Raw genomic sequence first — 22,500 nt, 5'->3', positions numbered from 1 at the left:
GGGGGGAGGGGGTGGTGGTGTCTCTAGCACTGTCGTTAAAGGGTACAGACATGACATGGCAACAGTGTACCAATTAGGGACACGATAGTTCGGCTGCTTGTCACGTCTGTGCGTGTTGAATGACAGACGTGGGCATTCACAAGAATTTAGCAATTGGTTTTTGTTTTTCGGCCCACAAACCAATAAATATTTGTAGATCTATATCGGGTGTCCCCCAAAAAGTGAACCGCTTTTTGACAAGTATTTTCTCAATGATAGAGAAACCGAAATCATTGGAAATTTTCACACAGTAAACTTTGGGTATCATCAACAAGTCTGCAAAATCTCTAAAAGTTCGGACGCAAACAGCATGTCAAAAAATCCAACATCAGAGGAAAACTCACTTATTTCAGTTTTTGCTCAATGTGGCCTCCATCTTCCTCCACGACTAAACGAAGTCGTATCTTCCAAGCAGAAATGCTTTTACGTATTTCTTCCACTGATATTTCCTCCCATGACATAATTATCCTGTCCTTTAACGCCTGCTCCGTCAAACTGTGTCTCACTCCCCGGTAAACTTTCTCCTTCAGAGAGTCCCATAAGGCATAATCCATTGGGTTGCAGCCAGGACTTTGTGGAGGCCATTTATCCTTGAAGATGAATTCTGCTGAAACACGTAATTGTTTCTACAATCCGGGAGAAGATTGGCATCCAGTAACTGAATGTAGTTTTCACTATTAACTTTGGCTCAATCAGTGTCAAAAAAAAAAAAAAAAAAAAAAGGGAATGTTGTTTTTCCTTTCTAGGATACTCCAGCTAAAACCATTATCTTTTTTTGAAAATCTATAAGTCTCATGATAGAGGCGAGATGGCTGAATTTCTCGTTTCCTTTTCCTATGAACGCGATCGTTTTGGCGATTTTTAGCTATCTCTAACGTGAAGTCTTTCTCGTCTGTGAAAATGATCCTTTTCACATCAGTGGCCGAGTAGCGGTCATTCAAGTTACGGCAGTGAGTTTTTCTTTTCCCTCTAACATTTTGGTCCCTCCTTGATACCTGTATCCTCTTGAAGGGCTTCAGCTCCAGTTCTTTCGCCATTCTTTGCACTGAAGACTTCCTCACTTGTAAATCGCTTGCAACTTCTCTGAGTGGGTCCCTGGGTTCTCCTCCTGGGATTGAATCAGTTCCTCAACACGGTCCTTGTTCTCCTCCGAACATGCAGTCTTGGGTATCCCACTGCCAATTTTACGTGCCACTGACCCTGTTGTGTGTATGGTAGCGACAAGTCTATTGACAGTGACACGACTCCACCCCTTGCCTGGAAATTCCTTTACGATCTTTCTTCCACCCCAGTCTTTCTCCTTGAAACAGTTTTCAATGGTAACCTTATCACTTTAATTCAAAGGCATGGTTGATCCTTCCAAACTGAAACTTTGGACAGAACTGATTTTGGATACAGACGACAATTAAAATTAAAAAAAAAAAATAATAATAGACCTGACACCCAGACAGGCTATTTTTAGACTGACACTGATTAACAGATGCCAACACCTGGCAGCTGGCATGAACATGATGAAGGTCACATTGCGCAGCTGTGATACTGGATTTTTTGACATGCCGTTTTGAATTTGACAATACTCGCATAATTTGCGTCCGAACTTTTAGATATTTTTTAGTCTTATTGATGACACCCTGAGGTTACTTTGTGAAAATTTTCAGTGGTTTCTCTCTGAGAAAATACTTGTCAAAAAGCGGTTCACTGTTTTGGGGACACCCTATATATCTGTACCATTTCACTTAACAAAAAGCTAGACGTCGCCACTCACAGAATTTAGCAACTGGATTTTTTCCGGTCCACAAACCGGTACAATATTTGCAGATCTATACCATTTCATTAAAGAACAAAAAGCTCGATAGGTCTGCTTGTTATTAAATTGGTATCAGCAGGGTTCGAATTTAGCGGGTGCCCGGGTGCAAATGCTACGAAAAGTTGGCTCGGGCACGCAAATTTTCTGTCGAGAGTGCCCAGTTAGCACTAAAAAATTGATAGAGGAGAAAGAAAATTGATTAAAATACACATCGAGAAAGCAAGCTCGAACGCAGTTGATCGAAATATAAAGTGTCGTCTGCTGCAGCTCGCTTCGCGGAGCAGCATCTTTGCGTGTACACGATCGGGTGTTGACGTTCATGGCACTTTTGCGACGAACGATGTTTCCCATCTTCAATGTTAAAATAAAGGCTCCCGAAACAGAGACAAAATCTCAGGATGACAAAAAGAATAAACAACAGGAGTACAAATCAAAGTGCCAGTGCGTGTTCAATGAAGCCTGACAGAAATACTTTCCTTAGCATTCCGTTGAAACGAAGGAAGATTTTATTTCATTTTATTATGTTGGCACCCAAAACCACAATTGGGCACTAAACTTTTTGTCCAGAGTGCCGGACTGGCACTCAAAAAAAGAGATAAATTCGGACCCTAATCATCTTCGTGTTTGCGAAAGGACTGAACTGTACTGAATGCTTGTTTTCTCTCTCTCTCTCTCTCTCTCTCTCTCTCGTCCAAATTGAACCCAGCCAGTGTTTATTCAAGAACTAAACGATAGGTATGGCCGTAGTTAACTTAAAGTAGAAAAACGCATTGGTGAGGGGGTTGGGGTGGGGATAATTGATGCGGAAACTTACTCAGCCAGCAGTGTTTGTGATAATGGTGTTTGGCTTGTCAACAGTCATTGCACCAATGATGCACTGACACAACGGCGGTTGTTCGCAACCATCTTTCACACATTTGCACATATAAGATTATTCTGTCTCCATATGTGTGTGCGCTCGCGCGCGCGTGTGTGTAAGTGTGTGTAGAGAAAGGTGCTTAAATTTTTTTTTTCTTTTCAAACACGGATTCTAACTTCTTTCAAAATCTTGCTTTCTTTTTTCACGTTTTCTTTGTCATCTTTCCCATTTCCAAATATCAGTTCATTTAGTGAATCTGGTTAAAAATTGCGATTATGGCCAATAGATGTCAATGTTTAAAACAGCAGTTATGACCATTAGATCATTGTATGTCTGCGTTTAAAACCGCGATTATGACCGATACATGTACATTTTTAAGGCAGCGATAATGACCAATAGATGTATATATGTGTTTAAAGCAACGATTATGACCAATAGATGTCTATGGTTAAAACAGTGGTGTGACCGATAGATGTCTATGTTTAAAGCGGTGGTGGGACCGATAGATGTCTGTGTTTAAAATAGTGGTGTGACCAATAGATGTCTGTGTTTAAAGCACTGGTGTGACCGATAGATGTCTATGTTTAAAACAGGGGTGTGACCAATAGATGTCTGTGTTTAAAACAGTGGTGTGACCAATAGATGTCTGTGTTTTAAGCACTGGTGTGACCGATAGATTATGTTTAAAACAGTGGTGTGACCAATATATGTCTGTGTTTAAGGCAGTGGTGTGACCAATAGATGTCTGTGTTTAAAGCACTGGTGTGACCGATAGATGTCTGTGTTTATAACAGCGGTGTGACCCATAGATGCCTGTGTTTAAAACAGTGGTGTGACCGATAGATGTCTGTTTAAAGCAGTAGTGTGACCGATAGATGTCTGTGTTTATAACAGCGGTGTGACCGATAGATGTCTGTTTAAAGCAGTAGTGTGACCGATAGATGTCTGTGTTTAAAACAGTGGTGTGACCGATAGATGTCTGTTTAAGGCAGTGGTGTGACCGATAGATGTCTGTGTTTAAAACAGTGGTGGGACCAATAGATGTCTGTGTTTATAACAGCGGTGTGACCGATAGATGTCTGTGTTTATAACAGCGGTGTGACCGATAGATGTCTGTGTTTAAAACAGTGGTGTGACCGATAGATGTCTGTTTAAGGCAGTGGTGTGACCGATAGATGTCTGTGTTTAAAACAGTGGTGGGACCAATAGATGTCTGTGTTTAAGGCAGTGGTGTGACCAATAGATGTCTGTGTTTAAAGCATTAGTGTGACCGATAGATGTCTGTGATTAAAGCAGTGGTGTGACCAATAGATGTCTATGGTTGAAACAGCGGTGTGACCAATAAATGTCTGGTTAAAACAGCGGTGTGACCAATAAATGTCTATGGTTGAAACAGTGGTGTGACCAATAAATGTCTGGTTAAAACAGCGGTGTGACCAATAAATGTCTGGTTAAAACAGCGGTGTGACGAATAAATGTCTGGTTAAAACAACGGTGTGACCAATAAATGTCTGGTTGAAACAGCGGTGTGACCAGTAAATGACTGGTTAAAACAGTGGTGTGACCAATAAATGTCTGGTTAAAACAGTGCTGTGACCAATAAATGTCTGGTTGAAACAGCGGTGTGACCAGTAAATGACTGGTTAAAACAGTGGTGTGACCAATAAATGTCTGGTTAAAACAGTGGTGTGATAAATGTCTGGTTAAAACAGTGGTGTGACCAGTATATGTCTGGTTAAAACAGTGGTGTGACCAGTATATGTCTGGTTAAAACAGTGGTGTGACCAGTAAATGTCTGGTTAAAACAGTGGTGTGACCAATAAATGTCTGGTTAAAACAGTGGTGTGACCAGTAAATGTCTGGTTAAAACAGTGGTGTGACCAATAAATGTCTGGTTAAAACAGCAGTGTGACCAATAAATGTTTGGTTAAAAGTAAAACAGCGGTGTGACCAATAAATGACTGGTTAAAACAGCAGTGTGACCAATAAATGTCTGGTTGAAACAGCGGTGTGACCAGTAAATGACTGGTTAAAACAGTGGTGTGACCAGTAAATGTCTGGTTAAAACAGTGGTGTGACCAGTATATGTCTGGTTAAAACAGTGGTGTGACCAGTAAATGTCTGGTTAAAACAGCGGTGTGACCAGTAAATGTCTGGTTAAAACAGTGGTGTGACCAATAAATGTCTGGTTAAAACAGTGGTGTGATAAATGTCTGGTTAAAACAGTGGTGTGACCAGTATATGTCTGGTTAAAACAGTGGTGTGACCAGTATATGTCTGGTTAAAACATTGGTGTGACCAGTAAATGTCTGGTTAAAACAGTGGTGTGACCAATAAAAGTCTGGTTAAAACAGTGGTGTGACCAGTAAATGTCTGGTTAAAACAGTGGTGTGACCAATAAATGTCTGGTTAAAACAGTGGTGTGACCAGTATATGTCTGGTTAAAACAGTGCTGTGACCAGTAAATGTCTGGTTAAAACAGCAGTGTGACCAATAAATGTTTGGTTAAAAGTAAAACAGCGGTGTGACCAATAAATGTCTGGTTAAAACAGCGGTGTGACCAATAAATGTCTGGTTGAAACAGCGGTGTGGCCAGTAAATGACTGGTTAAAACAGTGGTGTGACCAATAAATGTCTGGTTAAAACAGTGGTGTAACCAGTAAATGTCTGTGGTTAAAACAGCGGTGTGACCAATAAATGTCTGGTTAAAACAGTGGTGTGACTAGAAAATGTCTGTGGTTGAAACAGCGGTGTGGTTGAAACAGCGGTGTGATGTGGATGATTGCAGGTCAGCACAGTGCCTACATCCGGGACAACCTGGCCGTCCTGCAAAAGAAGTGTGCCGAGTTCCAGGAGTGCACCAGAGAGGTGTACAGCGCTGAGAACTTCCACCGCATCCTGGCCGGTGGAAACATCCAGCTGCGTAACATATGCGGGTGAGGCTTTCTTGTGTGTGTGTGTGTCTGTGTGTGATTGTGTGTGTGTCTGTGTGTGTGTGTGTGCGTGTGTGTGTGTGTGTGTGTCAGTGTGTGTGTGTTTGTGTGTGTGTGTGTTTGTGTGTGTGTGAGAGAGAGGGAACATGCAGCTCCACAACATGTGCGGGTGAAGCTTTCCTGTCAGTGTGTGTGTGTGTGTGTGTGTGTGTGTGTGATTTCCGTCATTCCAGTTTCTGCAGGTTTGTGGGAGGGAGTGGGGCGGGGTGTGTGCCTGCGTACATGCATGGGGGCTCTTTCATTGTTGTTTGTATTTTGTGTGTCATGCACAACATGGAAGTTCACTAACAATGTCGCTGTATGACACTGTGCTGATCTCACCCAAAGTGTGGGTATCGTTTTACACAGCATGTCGTGGTAGTTGTGTGTTCCAAGAAACGTTTCGTTTGACTGCAGTTCCTTTTCTGGTGTGAGGGCTTAGTGAATGAAAACGTTCATGTCGCGGGAATCCTCCATGACACAGTACAAGGAAGTAGAAACACACACACACACACACACACACACACACACACACACACACACACACACACATATATATATATATATATATATATATATATATATCCACAGCTCTGTCGGTCTCTGTCTCTTTGTCTGTCCCTCTGATTGTTTCTCTATCTCTGTCTATCTGTCTCTCTCTGCGTGTGTGTGTGTGTGTGTGTGTGTGTGTGTGTGTGTGTGTGTGTTGTATCTTTTTTCTTGGCAGGTCTGTACATTTTCCTCACGAGGGTAGGATGAAAACAATGCCTATTCCTTTTCCCCAATAAAAAAAAAAGTTTCGATTTCGCCTGTTACGTCAGTACATGGAGTGGTCTCGTTATTGTACAAGGCAAATGTCATCACCCCAGCGTAGAGGCATCCGCTGTGTGATTCATTTATTTTTCATACCACTTGTCACATGAGGACATTGTTCTGGCCATCAGACGGCCATTGTGTTTGGATCATGGTTCAGCTGGTGCGATTGAACCATTTCCTTTCTGTGACCTCTCCATGATGATTAACATATGGACAATACAACAACACAAAGGAACAATTATACCATAAAGCACGTGGTGACTATTGAAAGTTCGTTGTAAAAAAAAAAAATCATTATTGGTCAACCTTTGTGTTTAGTTGTTTATGTTATGTTTTTATTTTTGTCTGTCAACCTTTATTTTATGCTTTTTTTCCTTATGATTGTATTTCTGTTTATTGTTTGTTTCATGTCAGGGTTTGTTGTTGTTATTTTTGTGCGACTGTCTCTCTGTTGGTTTGTTCAACGCTGATCGCTGTTTCCTGCTGTAACACCCCTTAGTGATGGGAACAGTGCAACAAAACGTTGGTTGTTCAGTGCTGATCGTTGTTTCCTGCTGTAACACCCGTAGGTGATGGGAACAGTACAACAAACCATGTCCCGTGTGTAGCATGCACTTCAAACGTTTGAGAACCCGCGACAACGAAAGGGTTATCCCTGGCAGAATTCTGTTGAAAAACCCAGTTTGATCGAAGAACAAATGCACGTGCAGACAGACAAAAAAAAAAAAAAAAAAAAAAAGGAAAGGAGAAAAAAAGCTGGAGGGGAGGGTGGTGGTGGTGTCACTGTTCTGTAGCAGCACGTTTTCCCTGAAGTGAGAGCCCGAATTTCACACAAAGAACTCTGTTGTGGCAAAGAATAAAATAATACTCTACAACGCAATACAACCCAATACAATCGAAAATAAAGACAACACAAAACAACACAGTACAATACAATACAATGCAATGCCATGCAGTACAATACAGTGCAATACAATGCAATGCCATGCAGTACAATACAATGCAATGCCATGCAGTACAATACAGTGCAATGCCATGCAGTACAATACAGTACAATACAATGCAATGCCATGCAATGCCATGCAGTACAATACAATGCAATGCCATGCAGTACAATACAGTACAATACAATGCAATGCCATGCAGTACAATACAGTGCAATGCCATGCAGTACAATACAGCGCACTGCCATGCAGTACAATACAGTGTGTACAATACAGTGCAATACAATCCAATACCATGCAGTACAATACAGTGCAGTGCCATGCAGTACAATACAGTGTGTACAATACAGTGCAATACAATGCAATGCCATGCAGTACAATACAGTGCAATACAATGCAATGCCAAGCAGTACAATACAATGTGTACAATACAATGTAATACAATGCAATGCCATGCAGTACAATACAATGTGTACAATACAGTGCAATACAATGCAATGCCATGCAGTACAGTACAGTTCAATACAGTGCAATACCATGCAGTACAATACAGTGCAGTGTCATGCAGTACAATACAGTGCAATGCCATGCAGTACAATACAGTGTGTACAATACAGTGCAATACAATCCAATGCCATGCAGTACAATACAGTGCAATGCCATGTAGTACAATACAGTGCAATACAATCCAATGCCATGCAGTACAATACAGTGCAATGCCATGCAGTACAATACAGTGCAATGCCATGCAGTACAATACAATGCAATGCCATGCAGTGCCATGCAATACCATACAGTGCAATACAATCCAATGCCATGCAGTACAATACAGTGCAATGCCATGCAGTACAATACAGTGCAATGCCATGCAGTACAATACAGTGCAATGCCATGCAGTACAATACAGTGCAATGCCATGCAGTACAATACAGTGCAATGCCATGCAATACAATACAGTGCAATACAATCCAATGCCATGCAGTACAATACAGTGCAGTGCCATGCAGTACAATACAGTGCAATGCCATGCAGTACAATACAGTGCAATGCCATGCAGTACAATACAGTGCAATGCCATGCAGTACAATACAGTGTGTACAATACAGTGCAATACAATGCAATGCCATGCAGTACAATACAGTGCAATGCCATGCAGTACAATACAGTGCAATGCCATGCAGTACAATACAGTGCAATGCCATGCAGTACAATACAGTGCAATGCCATGCAGTACAATACAGTGCAGTGCCATGCAGTACAATACAGTGCAATGCCATGTAGTACAATACAGTACAATACCATGCAGTGCAATACAGTGTAATGCCATGCAGTACAATACAGTACAGTACAATGCAATGCCATGCAGTACATTACAATGCAATGCCATGCAGTACAATACAGTGCAATACAATACAGTGCAATACAATAAAACACAACGCAGCGGCGCAACGCATGGCGGCAACATAAAGCAACGCGACACAGCACAACACAACACAGCACAGCACAACACAACACAGCACAGCACAGCACAGCACAGCACAGCACAGCACAATACAACGCAGCACAACACAACACAGCACAGCACAACACAGCACAGCACAACGCAACACAACACAACGCAACACAGCGCAACGCAACGCAACGCAACGCAACGCAACAACAGAACACAACACAACACAACACAACACAACACATCACAAGGAAAGGAAAGACTTGACCCACCATCCCCCTGCACTGTGTGTCCGGTGCCCAGGCTGATGTACGCCAACGGCGGGGGTGAGTACACCACACTGAACAAGCAGTGCACAGACAAGGAGCGACAGGCCATCCGACAGGGCATCGGGGAGCGCCTGGTGTCCACCCTGGCTGAGCCCCCCACAGACAACAGGAGCTCCTGGAGGAGGCTGAGGAGGTGTCTCAACCACAACAGGAAAAGGGACGAACACTTGATCGACACTGCGTGCAGGTAATGTCAGTTTTTTTCACTTACATGTGTGATGACCAGGTGGTCGGTTCTCTCTCTGTTTGTCTGTCTGTCTGTGTGTATATATATGTATGTCTGTGTCCGTGGTAAACTTAAACATTGTCATTTTCTCAGGAAATACTTTGTCTGCCAATACCAAATTTGGATTAAACACAGTGGGGAAAATCTTTAAAGTCATACCATAGGTGTACGTCTTCCGGATTAATGTGTGTGTGTGTGTGTGTGTGTGTGTGTGTGTGTGTGTGTGTGTGTGCTTCCTCAGGCACTTGATTATTTCTTGTTGTTTTTGTTCGTGAATGTTTGAATGCGGTTTTCAAGTGCGTCAGTCATAATCATCTCAGGAAGATGTTGAAAAGAGTGCGGGATAGTAAACATCTGGTCTAACAGTTATTGTGAACCAGTCTCCAGTGCTGCCATTAAAGTAGACTGCACCGCTGGCCTTTTCATACATGTATGATGTATACATGTATACAGACGCTGTGTCACCTTGATCAGGCTGGCGTTGATGTTGTCCAGCTTCATGGTTGCTCAGAAGGCTCCGCGCCATACCCTGTCAAAGGCCTGTTTAAAATGCACGAAGGGGCAGGGAATGAAGAAGAGCTGGAAAACCTGGTGAACAAAACATCTGCAGCTTATGGCATGGAGATCAGTGCAAAGAAGATAAACTGATGACCAGTAACACCGATGGTGTCTACACCGATATCAGAGTCAATGGTGAAAAATGGAAACCGTCCAAAGCTTCAAATATCTCGGAACAATCGTTTCGGACAAATGATCTATGCCAGAAATACAAAATACAGGATAGCTCAGACAACAACAGTGCTGACAAAACTGAGACCCATCTGCAATGACAGACAGCATCATTACGCCCAGCTCAAAGATCAAAATGTTGCGTTCCCTTGTCATCTCCATATTTCTGTGTGCTTGCGAGACAGACTTTGACAGCCGAACTAGAAAGTAAGATACAGGCCACAGAGATGAGATGCTTCCGGAAGATCCTCAGCATCACATGCATGGACCACATCAGAAACATGAAGTGCGTGGAAGAGTCAAGCAAGCTATTGGGCCACATGATTGTCAACTGACCACTGTAAAGAAAAGGAAGCTGAAGTGGTATGGCCACATCTGACGTTCATCAGGACTGGCCGAGAATGTTCTGCGGGGAACAAGGAGAAGAGGCAGGCAGAGGAAGAGATAGGAAGACATCAGAGAGTGGACAAATAACCCTGAGTGAGACAGTCAGGACAGACAACCGCGATGGATGCAGGAGGCTGGTTGCCAATTGTGTGCTGCCCCCACGGTCTACGAGACCAGGGGATAGACAGATTGTAGCTGGCGCTATAAACACAACCTGGGTGTGGGAGTTTTTACTCGCCGTACTGCACACATCGTGTTCATTCATTCATACAATATTTCTGGAATTATTTTGAATCGCAAAAGTTTCCAAATGTTGAAGGGAGCATAACTTGTGTTGTTTTCTGCATTGACAGGATGAAGAAGACGAGCACGTTTCTTTGCGAGGATCTGGAGGTGGATCACGTGACGGAGGATTTCTTCAACCACGAGATGGAACACCTGCACTGCTCGTGCAAAGCCATCAGCGCTGAGGCCGCCAACATGGATTCGGGTTCGTCACATGTTTCCTTATTAATATGTGTGTGTGTGTGTGTGTGTGTTCTTGATGTTGTTGTTGCTGTGTTACTGATGTGTAGCGGTGTATGTGTGTGTGTGTGTGTGTGTGTGTGTGTGTTGTTGTTGTTGTTGTTGTTGTTGTTGTTGTTGTTGCTGTGTTACTGATGTGCAGCGGTGTGTGTGTGTGTGTGTGTGTGTGTGTGTGTGTGTTGTTGTTGTTGTTGTTGTTGTTGTTGTTGTTGTTGTTGTTGTTGTTGTTCTTGTTCTTGTTCTTGTTGTTGTTGTTGTTGGTGGTGGTGGTGGTGGTGCTGTTGTTGTTGGTGCTGCTGCTGCTATTGCTGCTGCTGCTGCTGCTGCTGTGTTTGTTGTTGGTGCTGCTGCTGCTATTGCTGCTGCTGCTGCTGCTGCTGTGTTACTGATGTGTAGCGGTGTGTGTGTGTGTGTGTGTGTGTGTGTGTGTGTGTGTGACAGCCAACTCCTCCAGGCTGCCCCTGGCGGTGAGAGCGGGGATCATTGGGGGGGTGGTGGGACTGCTGCTCATTCTCATCATCGTCATCGTCGTCCTCTGCCTCAGACATCGCCGTGTCAAGAGGGAGCTGTAAGTCATGTGTACATGCTGTGTGTGTGTGTGTGTGTGTGTGTGTGTGTGTGCGACTGACTGACTGATAAATAGTCCACCTGCCATGACTGACTCACTGACAGAACCAACTAAGCAAATAAATACAAATATTATGCAGTCACTGTCATGACGCGTCTTCTTCTTCTTCTTCCCATTATTAAATGACAGACGAGGAAACAAAATCAGTGTAGAAACAAAGTCATCGGTCAAAAGTCAAAGTGTGTGTGTGTTCCTTGTGTACATCGTTTTATGTAGATGGATGTGCACTTTAAGTATACTGTATTCCCTGTTTTCGACGTTTTGTGTGAAGCATTGATCAGGGGTGAGCAGATGGATTGTTAATTTTTGTTGTAAGGAAGTTTGCATTTATTTCTCATTTTATTTCCAAACATTGTGCTCATTATTCACAAAACTGTCTACTGCTGTTAATAGAATGCCCAGTCGAAATCCTGTCAGACCCAATGAAAGAGAGGGCGACTGGAGCTTTATTGGAACAAAGGGATTGATGTCTAATACCCAAGTTATTCTGTTGTTGTCAGTTTTGATGGAAGGGTTTAGGAACAAAGGGATTTATGTCTAATACATAAATTATTCTGTTGTAGCCAATTTTGATGGAAGGGTTTAGGAACAAAGGGATTTATGTCTAATACCTAAGTTATTCTGTTGTTGTCAGTTTTGACGGAAGGGTTTAGGAACAAAGGGATTTATGTCTAATACCTAAGTTATTCTGTTGTCAGTTTTGACGGAAGGGTTTAGGAACAAAGGGATTTATGTCTAATACATAAATTATTCTGTTGTAGCCAATTTTGATGGAAGGGTTTAGGAACAAAGGGATTTATGTGTAATACCTAAGTTATTCTGTTGTTGTCAGTTTTGACGGAAGGGTTTAGGAACAAAGGGATTTATGTGTAATACCTAAGTTATTCTGTTGTTGTCAGTTTTGACGGAAGGGTTTAGGAACAAAGGGATTTATGTCTAATACCTAAGTTATTCTGTTGTTGTCAGTTTTGACGGAAGGGTTTAGGAACAAAGGGATTTATGTCTAATACCTAAGTTATTCTGTTGTTGTCAGTTTTGACGGAAGGGTTTAGGAACAAAGGGATTTATGTCTAATACATAAATTATTCTGTTGTAGCCAGTTTTGATGGAAGGGTTTAGGAACAAAGGGATTTATGTGTAATACCTAAGTTATTCTGTTGTTGTCAGTTTTGACGGAAACGTTTAGGAACAAAGGGATTTATGTCTAATACCTAAGTTATTCTGTTGTTGTCAGTTTTGACGGAAACGTTTAGGAACAAAGGGATTGATGTCTACTACCTAAGTTATTCTGTTGTTGTCAGTTTTGACGGAAACGTTTAGGAACAAAGGGATTTATGTCTAATACCAAAGTTATTCTGTTGTCAGTTTTGACGGAAGGGTTTAGGAACAAAGGGATTTATGTGTAATACCTAAGTTATTCTGTTGTTGTCAGTTTTGATGGAAACGTTTAGGAACAAAGGGATTTATGTCTAATACCTAAGTTATTCTGTTGTTGTCAGTTTTGACGGAAGGGTTTAGGAACAAAGGGATTTATGTCTAATACCTAAGTTATTCTGTTGTTGTCAGTTTTGATGGAAACGTTTAGGAACAAAGGGATTTATGTGTAATACCTAAGTTATTCTGTTGTAGCCAGTTTTGACGGAAGGGTTTAGGAACAAAGGGATTTATGTCTAATACCTAAGTTATTCTGTTGTCAGTTTTGACGGAAGGGTTTAGGAACAAAGGGATTTATGTCTAATACATAAATTATTCTGTTGTAGCCAATTTTGATGGAAGGGTTTAGGAACAAAGGGATTTATGTCTAATACCAAAGTTATTCTGTTGTTGTCAGTTTTGACGGAAGGGTTTAGGAACAAAGGGATTTATGTGTAATACCTAAGTTATTCTGTTGTTGTCAGTTTTGACGGAAGGGTTTAGGAACAAAGGGATTTATGTCTAATACCTAAGTTATTCTGTTGTTGTCAGTTTTGACGGAAGGGTTTAGGAGAGACGCGGGAGCTGGAGAGAATGTTTGTTGAAAGCACTTGAGTTTGGCATTGACCAGTGACATGTCCTCCCTCTTGTGTCTTTTCGTGTGACAGTAATCTGTGACTGATTTTTACTGTGTCCCTGATGTGATGTGTCTTGTCATGTGACAATACTCTGTGACCAATTTTACCATGTCCCTGATGTGATATGTCTGATTTCATCGTGTCCCTGATATGATGTGTCTGATTTTACCATGTCTCTGATGTGATGTGTCTTTCTGTTTGACAGTAATCTGTGTCTGATTTTACCGTGTCCCTGAAGTGATGTGTCTTTCTGTTTGACAGTAATCTGTGACTGATTTTACCGTGTTGCTGATGTGATGTGTCTGATTTTACCGTGTCCCTGATGTGATGTGTCTGATGTGATGTGTCTGATTTTACCGTGTCCCTGATGTGATGTGTCTGATTTTACTGTGTCCCTGATGTGATGTGTCTGAATTTACCTTGTCCCTGATGTGATGTGTCTTTCTGTTGGACAGTAATCTGTGACTGATTTTACCTTGTCCCAGATGTGATGTGTCTTGCCGTGTGACAGTAATCTGTGACTGATTTTACCTTGTCCCTGATGTGATGTGTCTTGCCATGTGACAGTAATCTGTGACTGATTTTACCGTGTCCCAGATGTGATGTGTCTGATTTTACCGTGTCCCTGATGTGATGTGTCTTGTCGTGTGACAGTAATCTGTGACTGATTTTACCATGTCTCTGATGTGATGTGACTGATTTTACCATGTCTTTGATGTGATGTGTCTGATTTCATCATGTCCCTGATGTGATGTGTCTTTCTCTTTGACAGTAATTTGTGACTGATTTTACTGTGTCCCTGATGTGATGTGTCTTTCTGTTTGACAGTAATTTGACTGATTTTACTGTGTCCCTGATGTGATGTGTCTTTCTGTTTGACAGTAATTTGACTGATTTTACTGTGTCCCTGATGTGATGTGTCTTTCTGTTTGACAGGAATTTGTGACTAATTTTACTGTGTTGCTGATGTGATGTGTCTTTCTCTTTGACAGTAATCTGTGACTGATTTCATTGTGTCCCTGATGTGATGTGACTGATTTTACTGTGTCCCTGATGTGATGTGACTGATTTTACTGTGTCCCTGATGTGATGTGTCTTTCTGTTTGACAGTAATCTGTGACTGATTTCATTGTGTCCCTGATGTGATGTGACTGATTTCGTCGTGTCCCTGATGTGATGTGTCTTTCTGTTTGACAGTAATTTGACTGATTTTACTGTGTCCCTGATGTGATGTGTCTTTCTGTTTGACAGTAATTTGACTGATTTTACTGTGTTGCTGATGTGATGTGTCTGTCTGTTTGACAGTAATCTGTGACTGATTTCATTGTGTCCCTGATGTGATGTGACTGATTTTACTGTGCCCCTGATGTGATGTCCCTGATGTGATGTGACTGATTTTACTGTGTCCCTGATGTGATGTGACTGATTTTACTGTGTCTCTGATGTGATGTGTCTTTCTGTTTGACAGTAATCTGTGACTGATTTCATTGTGTCCCTGATGTATGTGTCTTTCTGTTTGACAGTAATCTGATTGATTTTACTGTGTCCCTGATGTGATGTGTCTTTCTGTTTGACAGTAATTTGTGACTGATTTTACTGTGTCCCTGATGTGATGTGTCTGATTTTACTGTGTCCCTGATGTGATGAGGGTATCTTTCAGAAACAAGCACCGTATGCAGTATCTGCCGTCCTTCCAAGGCGAGCCTTCAGCCATTTACCAAGAAATCGGCGATCATACCCAGGTAAACACTGGTTTAGTCTGCGTGATTTTGTGTGCATAGCCCTAAAACATGTTACATCCAATATGCTATTCGTGTGTATGGAAAGCTTGTTCATAGGATCAGGGAATATTGAAAGACCAACCAACTCTGTACATGTGGATTTTGAACAGTACGGTTGTACAGATATTTGAGTACTCGTATGTGTGGAAGTTTTGTGGTTGAATGGTGTGTCATTACATCATCTGTTTTTCCTGTTATTTAAAGAAAGAAGTCTTGGCGATTCCCTCTTGTCTGAATGTTGTGTGTTCAGGAACATGGGACAGAACTCTGTTCAGTTTCCTTTCAGAATCTACCTGCCATGACTGTAAATGTGATGACATCTGTTTTGTCAGAATCTACCTGCCATGACTGTAAATGTGATGACATCTGTTTTGTCAAAATCTGCCTGTCATGACTGTCAATGTGATGACATCTGTTTTGTCAAAATCTACCTGCCATGACTGTCAATGTGATGACATCTTTTTGTCAGAATCTACCTGCCATGACTGTAAATGTGATGACATCTGTTTTGTCAGAATCTACCTGCCATGACTGTCAATGTGATGACATCTGTTTTGTCAGAATCTGCCTGCCATGACTGTGAATGTGATGACATCTATTTTGTCAGAATCTGCCTGCCATGACTGTTGATGTGATGACATCTGATTTGTCAGGTTTTTAGTTACCCCGCCATTGTTGCTTTGTAATAGTAAAAAACGACGAAAGTATTTCCAGATGGTTCATTGAATGAGTAAAAGACCTGAAACAACAACTGTTTTATTTGATACACCAGTCCATCCGTAGAAAATAAGTAGATCTGAATACACACACACACACACACACACACACACACACACACACACACACACACACACACACACACACACACACACACACACACAGATGTGTTTGTATATATGCAGTTATGTCTATATGTATGTACATGAACTGTGTATGAGCGATTTCCACTCCCTTTCTCCTAGCACATTTACCCAGCATTGTGACTTTCAATAAAACATATAACGCTGCCTTGTGGAATGATGGAGCACACATTTTAGGTCCTGTCCTTGTTAACAGAAACTCAGGAAACAATAGATGTACCAACGCATGTTGTAATGAATCGGACGCAGATCGTTGTAGATTGTATATTATTTGTGCTGCTCATCTTCTTTTTCTTCCTTCTCCTGTTCTTCATAAACAGTTGAGAAGAGCAGAACCGTAAGAACGTCAAGTATCAGGAAGGGGCCCAGTTACATGTAACCCCTTACGGTACTGCTCGACTATCATTTTGGTTTTACCCACCAGCCCACATTTCCTGTTGTTATGTGTATCACCACTTGTCGCTTTGTGCTGTTGTTATGTGTATCACCACTTGTCGTTTTGTGTTGTCGGTATGTGTATCACCACTTGTCGCTTCATGTTGTCGGTATGTATATCACCACTTGTCGCTTTGTGTTGTTGGTATGTGTATCACCACTTGTCGTTTTGTGTTGTCGGTATGTGTATCACCACTTGTCGCTTCATGTTGTCGGTATGTATATCACCACTTGTCGCTTTGTGTTGTCGTTATGTGTATCACTACTTGTCGCTTCGAGTTGTTGGTATCTGTATAACCACTTGTCGCTTTGTGTTGTCGTTATGTGTATCACCACTAGTCGCTTCGTGTTGTCGTTATGTGTATCACCACTAGTCGCTTCGTGTTGTTGGTATGTGTATCACCACTAGTCGCTTTGTGTTGTTGGTATGTGTATCACCACTAGTCGCTTCGTGTTGTCGGTATGCGTCTCACCACTAGTCGCTTCGTGTTGTTGGTATGTGTCTCACCACTTGTCACTTCTTCCTGGCCCCGTAATTCAAACTGCCACTGGGACAAGCTGGTTCGCCACACATTGTGCCTGAAGCACTTTGATGAAAAATGCCCTCCTTTATCGCTGACCTGATTGTGATAGGAAACAGCACATGAAGTCTTTTTTTTTTATCCAGTAGTGAAAAGGGATTTAAGACGCTTCTGTATTTAGTGTGTCATCGCTTTGAAAACAAATTAAATGCTTCAATGCTTTATTTTTAGCTGTCATGGCAGTCGTTATTGATTTAAGTTCCATTCCCACAGCATGGGCCAGTGACTGAATGACACCACGAGCGATTCATGTGGTGGTGAGAAGTATGAAGGTGATGAGGGAAACCTCTAGTGCAGGGAGAATCTGACAGACACACAGATGGATGTCAGTTGATTAGGAAACTCCCGTTCATTCCCCCCCAGGTGAAACGTATTGTTAATTCCATATCCTTGCATTTTGAAAGATGGGGTTGCCTGTATGCAGGGTGTCCTTCCCTCAACATATTTTTCTCTGTTAGCATCATCACCCTTTTCTTCTCCTGTTTCTTCTTTAGAATAGATCGTCTGGCCTTTTCTGAAGAAACCCAACCTTGATGCAAACATTTTGAAAAATTATCTGCCAGTTTCTAACCTTCCTTTCCTGTCCAGATTCCTTGAAAAATCTGTCCTGAAGCAGCTCAACAACCACCTTTGTTTCAACAATCTTCTTCACCCTTTTCAGTCTGCATATCGTGCTGACCACAGCACCAAAACCACTCTCCTTCACATCCTAAACAATCTACTGCTAGCGTCCGACTCAGGAAAAACTTCCTTTCTCACTCTTCTCGACTTGTCAGCCGCCTTTGACACGACAGACCATTCAATCCTTCTTTCCCGTCTTCATTTTACATTTGGCATCAACGGCACTGTTCTCAACTGGTTCAAATCTTTTCTCACTGATCAATTCCAGTCTGTCATCGTCGATAATTTCCAGTCTGAACCTGTTAAAATCAAACACGGAGTCCTACGGGGATCTGTTTTAGGCTCAGTGCTCTTCACACTGTACACTGCTCCTCTCCCTGAAATTATCAACCACCACAATGTTAGTCATCATTCCTATGATGATGACACTCAACTTCAGAAGAGTGACACCACTGAAAAATTGTCCTCGCTCTTGCAAGAAACATCTGAATGCTTCCTGGACATTCAAAACTGAACGACTCTAAATAAATTACAATTGAATGGAGACAAAACTGAAACAATGGTCATTGGAACTAAACAAAAACTCTCTTCCATCACAGCTGACAAAATCAAACTTGGCAATACATCCATCCCTCTTTCCAGTTCAGTCAGGAACCTCGGCGTTGTCCTTGACACCACACTGTCCATGCAAAAATTTATCAGTCAGACATGTCAATCCTGCTACTGTCATTTGCGACGCATCAGTTCCATTTGGAAATATCTGTCCACCGACGCAACATTTAGACTTGTCGTTTCTCTCATTCTCACTCGCCTTGACTACTGTAAAGTCTGGTTTGCCTGTTTCATCCATTCAGTCCCTTCAGTGCATACAAAACTCTGCTGCCCAACCCATCTTCAGAAAGAAAAGATCTGAGCACATCACTCCTATTTTGCAACATCTCCATTGGCTCCCTGTCTCACACAGAATAAAGTATAAGATCAGCACTCAATGTTATAAATGTCTTCACAAATCTGCCCCTTCCTCTTCTTCTTCTGCGTTCACTCGTATGCACACGAGTGGGCTTTTACGAGTATGACCGTGTTTACCCCGCCATGTAGGCAGCCATACTCCGTTTTCGGGGGTGTGCATGCTGGGTATGTTCTTGTTTCTATAACCCACCGAATGCTGACATGGATTACAGGATCTTTAACGTGCGTATTTGATCTTCTGCTTGCATATACACACGAAGGGGGTTCAGGCACTAGCAGGTCTGCACATGTGTTGACCTGGGAGATCGTAAAAATCTCCACCCTTTACCCACCAGGCGCCGTCACCGTGATTCGAACCCGGGACCCTCAGATTGAAAGTCCAACGCTTTAACCATTCGGCTATTGCACCCGTGTGCCCCTTCCTATCTTTGTGGCTGCCTTCACCTCTACACTCCATCTTGCTCTCTACGATCGGCTTCGGATCCACTCTGTTTACGCATACCCAGATTCAAAAACTCCACTGTTGGACGCCGTTCTTTCTCTGTCTCTGGACCTTGCATTCGGAATGAACTTCCTCTTTCACTGCGTCAGGTCTCCGCACTCAGCTCTATCAAGTCTGGCCTTAAAACCCACCTCTTCACAAGATAGCGTCCGTCCACTGCCTCTTCCTTGACTTCAGTTTCTTCAGTTTTAGAGTTATGCATGTGTGTGAATGGCTGGTGTAAAAGCGCTTAGATTTGTCTCTGCACAAGATTCAGCGCTATAAATATTATTATTATTTTATTATTAAAAGAGAAAATAGTCCGGTCACAGTTTCACATGATGTTGCTGGCAGACAGAGCATGTTAAGCATTGTGCCCCTTGCTAACAGACAGAGCGTGTTAAGCATTGTGCCCCTTGCTGGCAGACATAGAGTGTTAAGCATTGTGCCCCATGCTGACAGACAGAACGTGCTAAGCATTGTGCCCCTTGCTGGCAGACATAGCGTGTTAAGCATTGTGCCCCTTGCTGGCAGACAGAGCGTGTTAAGCATTGTGCCCCTTGCTGACAGACAGAGCGTGCTAAGCATTGTGCCCCTTGCTGGCAGACATAGTGTGTTAAGCATTGTGCCCCTTGCTGGCAGACAGAGTGTGTTAAGCATTGTGCCCCTTGCTGGCAGACATAGTGTGTTAAGCATTGTGCCCCTTGCTGGCAGACAGAGTGTGTTAAGCATTGTGCCCCTTGCTGGCAGACATAGCGTGTTAAACATTGTGCCCCTTGCTGGCAGACAGAGAGTGTTAAGCATTGTGCCCCTTGCTGACAGTCAGAGAGTGTTAAGCATTGTGCCCCTTGCTGGCAGACAGAGAGTGTTAAGCATTGTGCCCCTTGCTGCCTGCAGGCCATGGCTGCGTTACGCCGGGCACGGGACGCGGGCCACACACCTCCCTACAGCTTCATGGACCAGGCACCAGCCCTGCCCGCCCGCTACGTCAAGGACATGTCCGCCTCCAAGTCAGACCTGGCCGCTGAGGGCGACCCCGAGTACCTGGAGCCCCTGGCAGACCCCGCGGGCCGCCAGCTGGAGGCTCACGCCAACGACGCCTACAACGCCAGCCAGACCTCCCAACGCTCCGCGGACAATGCCTACAACGCCAGTCAGGGTTCCCAGCGCTCTACGGACTACACCTACCAGCTGGCCCGAGCCCCGGGCCCCAGCCCGCCACTGGCCCGGAACGACACCTACTTCGAAAGGATCCAGCCCGCCAGGACCGAGCAGGGCAGCGGCTACTCTTCTCTCAGCCAGAAAAACGCCGGGGCGAAAACGACCAGTGGGGAGGCGGCATCTACTGAGGAGACCGAGCCACTGTACAAGGCGGCAGGGGAGGTGGAGGGTGCAGAGGGTGGTGATGATGGTGAGCAGGGGGGAGAACCCCAGTACTTCCTCCTGGAGCCTCAGAAAGACGATTCAGACCAACAGGCTCCCACAGCCACCACTGCTTCCTGAGATCTGGCTGGATGGTGTTTTAAGCATCCCACAATCACGATGAAATCATCATTCAAAATCAGTGACATTTGTACAACACATTTCTCTTAGCAAGATTAGAATCAGTGCGCTGGCAGTCGCCTGTTCACACAGTCAGGCCGAAAAGGACTGAATACACTTAATCCATACACACACACTCCCATGAGCAGAAAACAGCTCAGGTAAACAGTCAGTAGGAAAAAAGTCAGAGTCATACACCATGTCTTGTTTCCATGCCAACCTTACAGGATTGGACGATTGTTGTAGCTATTGTTGTGTCATACAGGAAAGATAATGATGTTGTGTCATACAGGAGAGATAGTGACGTTGTGTCAGGTGTTTGTATGACTACGTTTCTTGTGACAGATTGGGTGTAAAATGACTGCATTTTGCAGCACAGTTAGAGTTTGTTATTTACAATGGACTGCTGTGTTGCACGTGCTGTGTTAATCATACAGGTTTGTGTGTGTGTGTTTGTGTGTGTGTGTGTGTGTGTATGTGTGTGTGTGACTCAGAGAGAGTGTGTGTGTGTGTGTTTTCGTGTGTGACAGAGAGAGGGCTGTATATGGGCTTGTATAGAAAGCCTCTGAGGGTCATGAGAGATTATATCCTAATGAAGAAAAAGCCGTTCACGTTGCTTTTGATTGCAATGTGATTGTTTGATCCACGTTACTGCAGGAACGAAACGTGACACTATTTTGAAATGCTCTTTTTCATCCTTTCAATCTCTTGATAAGAATGAAAACTGAAACTGAAATGCCATGTTTTCGGTTTTGTTTGTTGACTACTACGTGTCTTTTATTGTTTTTCGTTTATTATGTTTTGTAACTTATAAAACGATTTCTTTTATCAAAGGTTGCCACAGTAAAATGCTGTGGTCTTATGATTTGTTTGTATGATAATTTTCAAGAGTTTAGGTTTGATGTCATTGGCCACAGCAAACTTTTCTTCTTCATCCTTTTTTTTTGCTCACTTGTGTAAACTAAGTGAGTCTATGTTATTACCTGGTGTTCAGGTGTGTGTGTGTGTGTGTGTGTGTGTGTGTGTGTGTGTGTATGTGTATGTGTGTGTTGTATGTCTGTGTAAACTTAAACATTGCCATTTTCTCCGGAAATACTTTGTCTGCCAATACCAAATTTGGCTTAAACGTACTTGGGTAAAAATCTGTAGAGTCATACCAATAATAAGTTGTAAGTCTCCCGAATTAAGCCGTATTTCCGGTCATTAACGGTTTATTTCGTTGAGGTTCGTTCCGGATCCGAAAACACTTCTCAGTTGCTGAAACGTTGGCTATATTTTGAAAGAAGACGGGATGACCTCGGTTTTCTTGTTCGCAATTGAAAAAAAAAGAAGCAAATTCTGGGTAGAACACATACAGTGACACTAACTACACCATCGAGGTGTTTACTGCATATGAATTGTCTAAAGTGGAGGCTGAATCAACCGTTTCACTGAGCTTCGGCCAGCCCTGTCTAGACTGGGCTGTGCA

General features: G+C 42.9%; 1 protein-coding gene across 1 annotated transcript in view; it reads left to right on the top strand.

The window, feature by feature from the left end:
• The window catches only part of LOC143281298 (uncharacterized), a 38,357-nt gene that overhangs the window by 13,568 nt on the left and 2,289 nt on the right, over nt 1-22,500 (top strand). The window contains exons 2-7 of the mRNA XM_076586463.1: nt 5,494-5,641; nt 9,191-9,403; nt 10,912-11,048; nt 11,525-11,651; nt 15,423-15,504; nt 20,388-22,500. The exon at nt 20,388-22,500 is cut by the window's right edge and continues 2,289 nt beyond it. Coding sequence (XP_076442578.1) covers nt 5,494-5,641; nt 9,191-9,403; nt 10,912-11,048; nt 11,525-11,651; nt 15,423-15,504; nt 20,388-20,993 — 1,313 coding nt within the window. The 3' untranslated portion in view covers nt 20,994-22,500. The remainder of the gene's footprint in view (nt 1-5,493; nt 5,642-9,190; nt 9,404-10,911; nt 11,049-11,524; nt 11,652-15,422; nt 15,505-20,387) is intronic.

Source organism: Babylonia areolata, chromosome 1 (genome assembly GCF_041734735.1).
Source record: "Babylonia areolata isolate BAREFJ2019XMU chromosome 1, ASM4173473v1, whole genome shotgun sequence".
Taxonomy (NCBI): Eukaryota; Metazoa; Mollusca; class Gastropoda; order Neogastropoda; family Buccinidae; genus Babylonia; species Babylonia areolata.
This window is presented reverse-complemented; position numbering and strand designations above follow the sequence as displayed.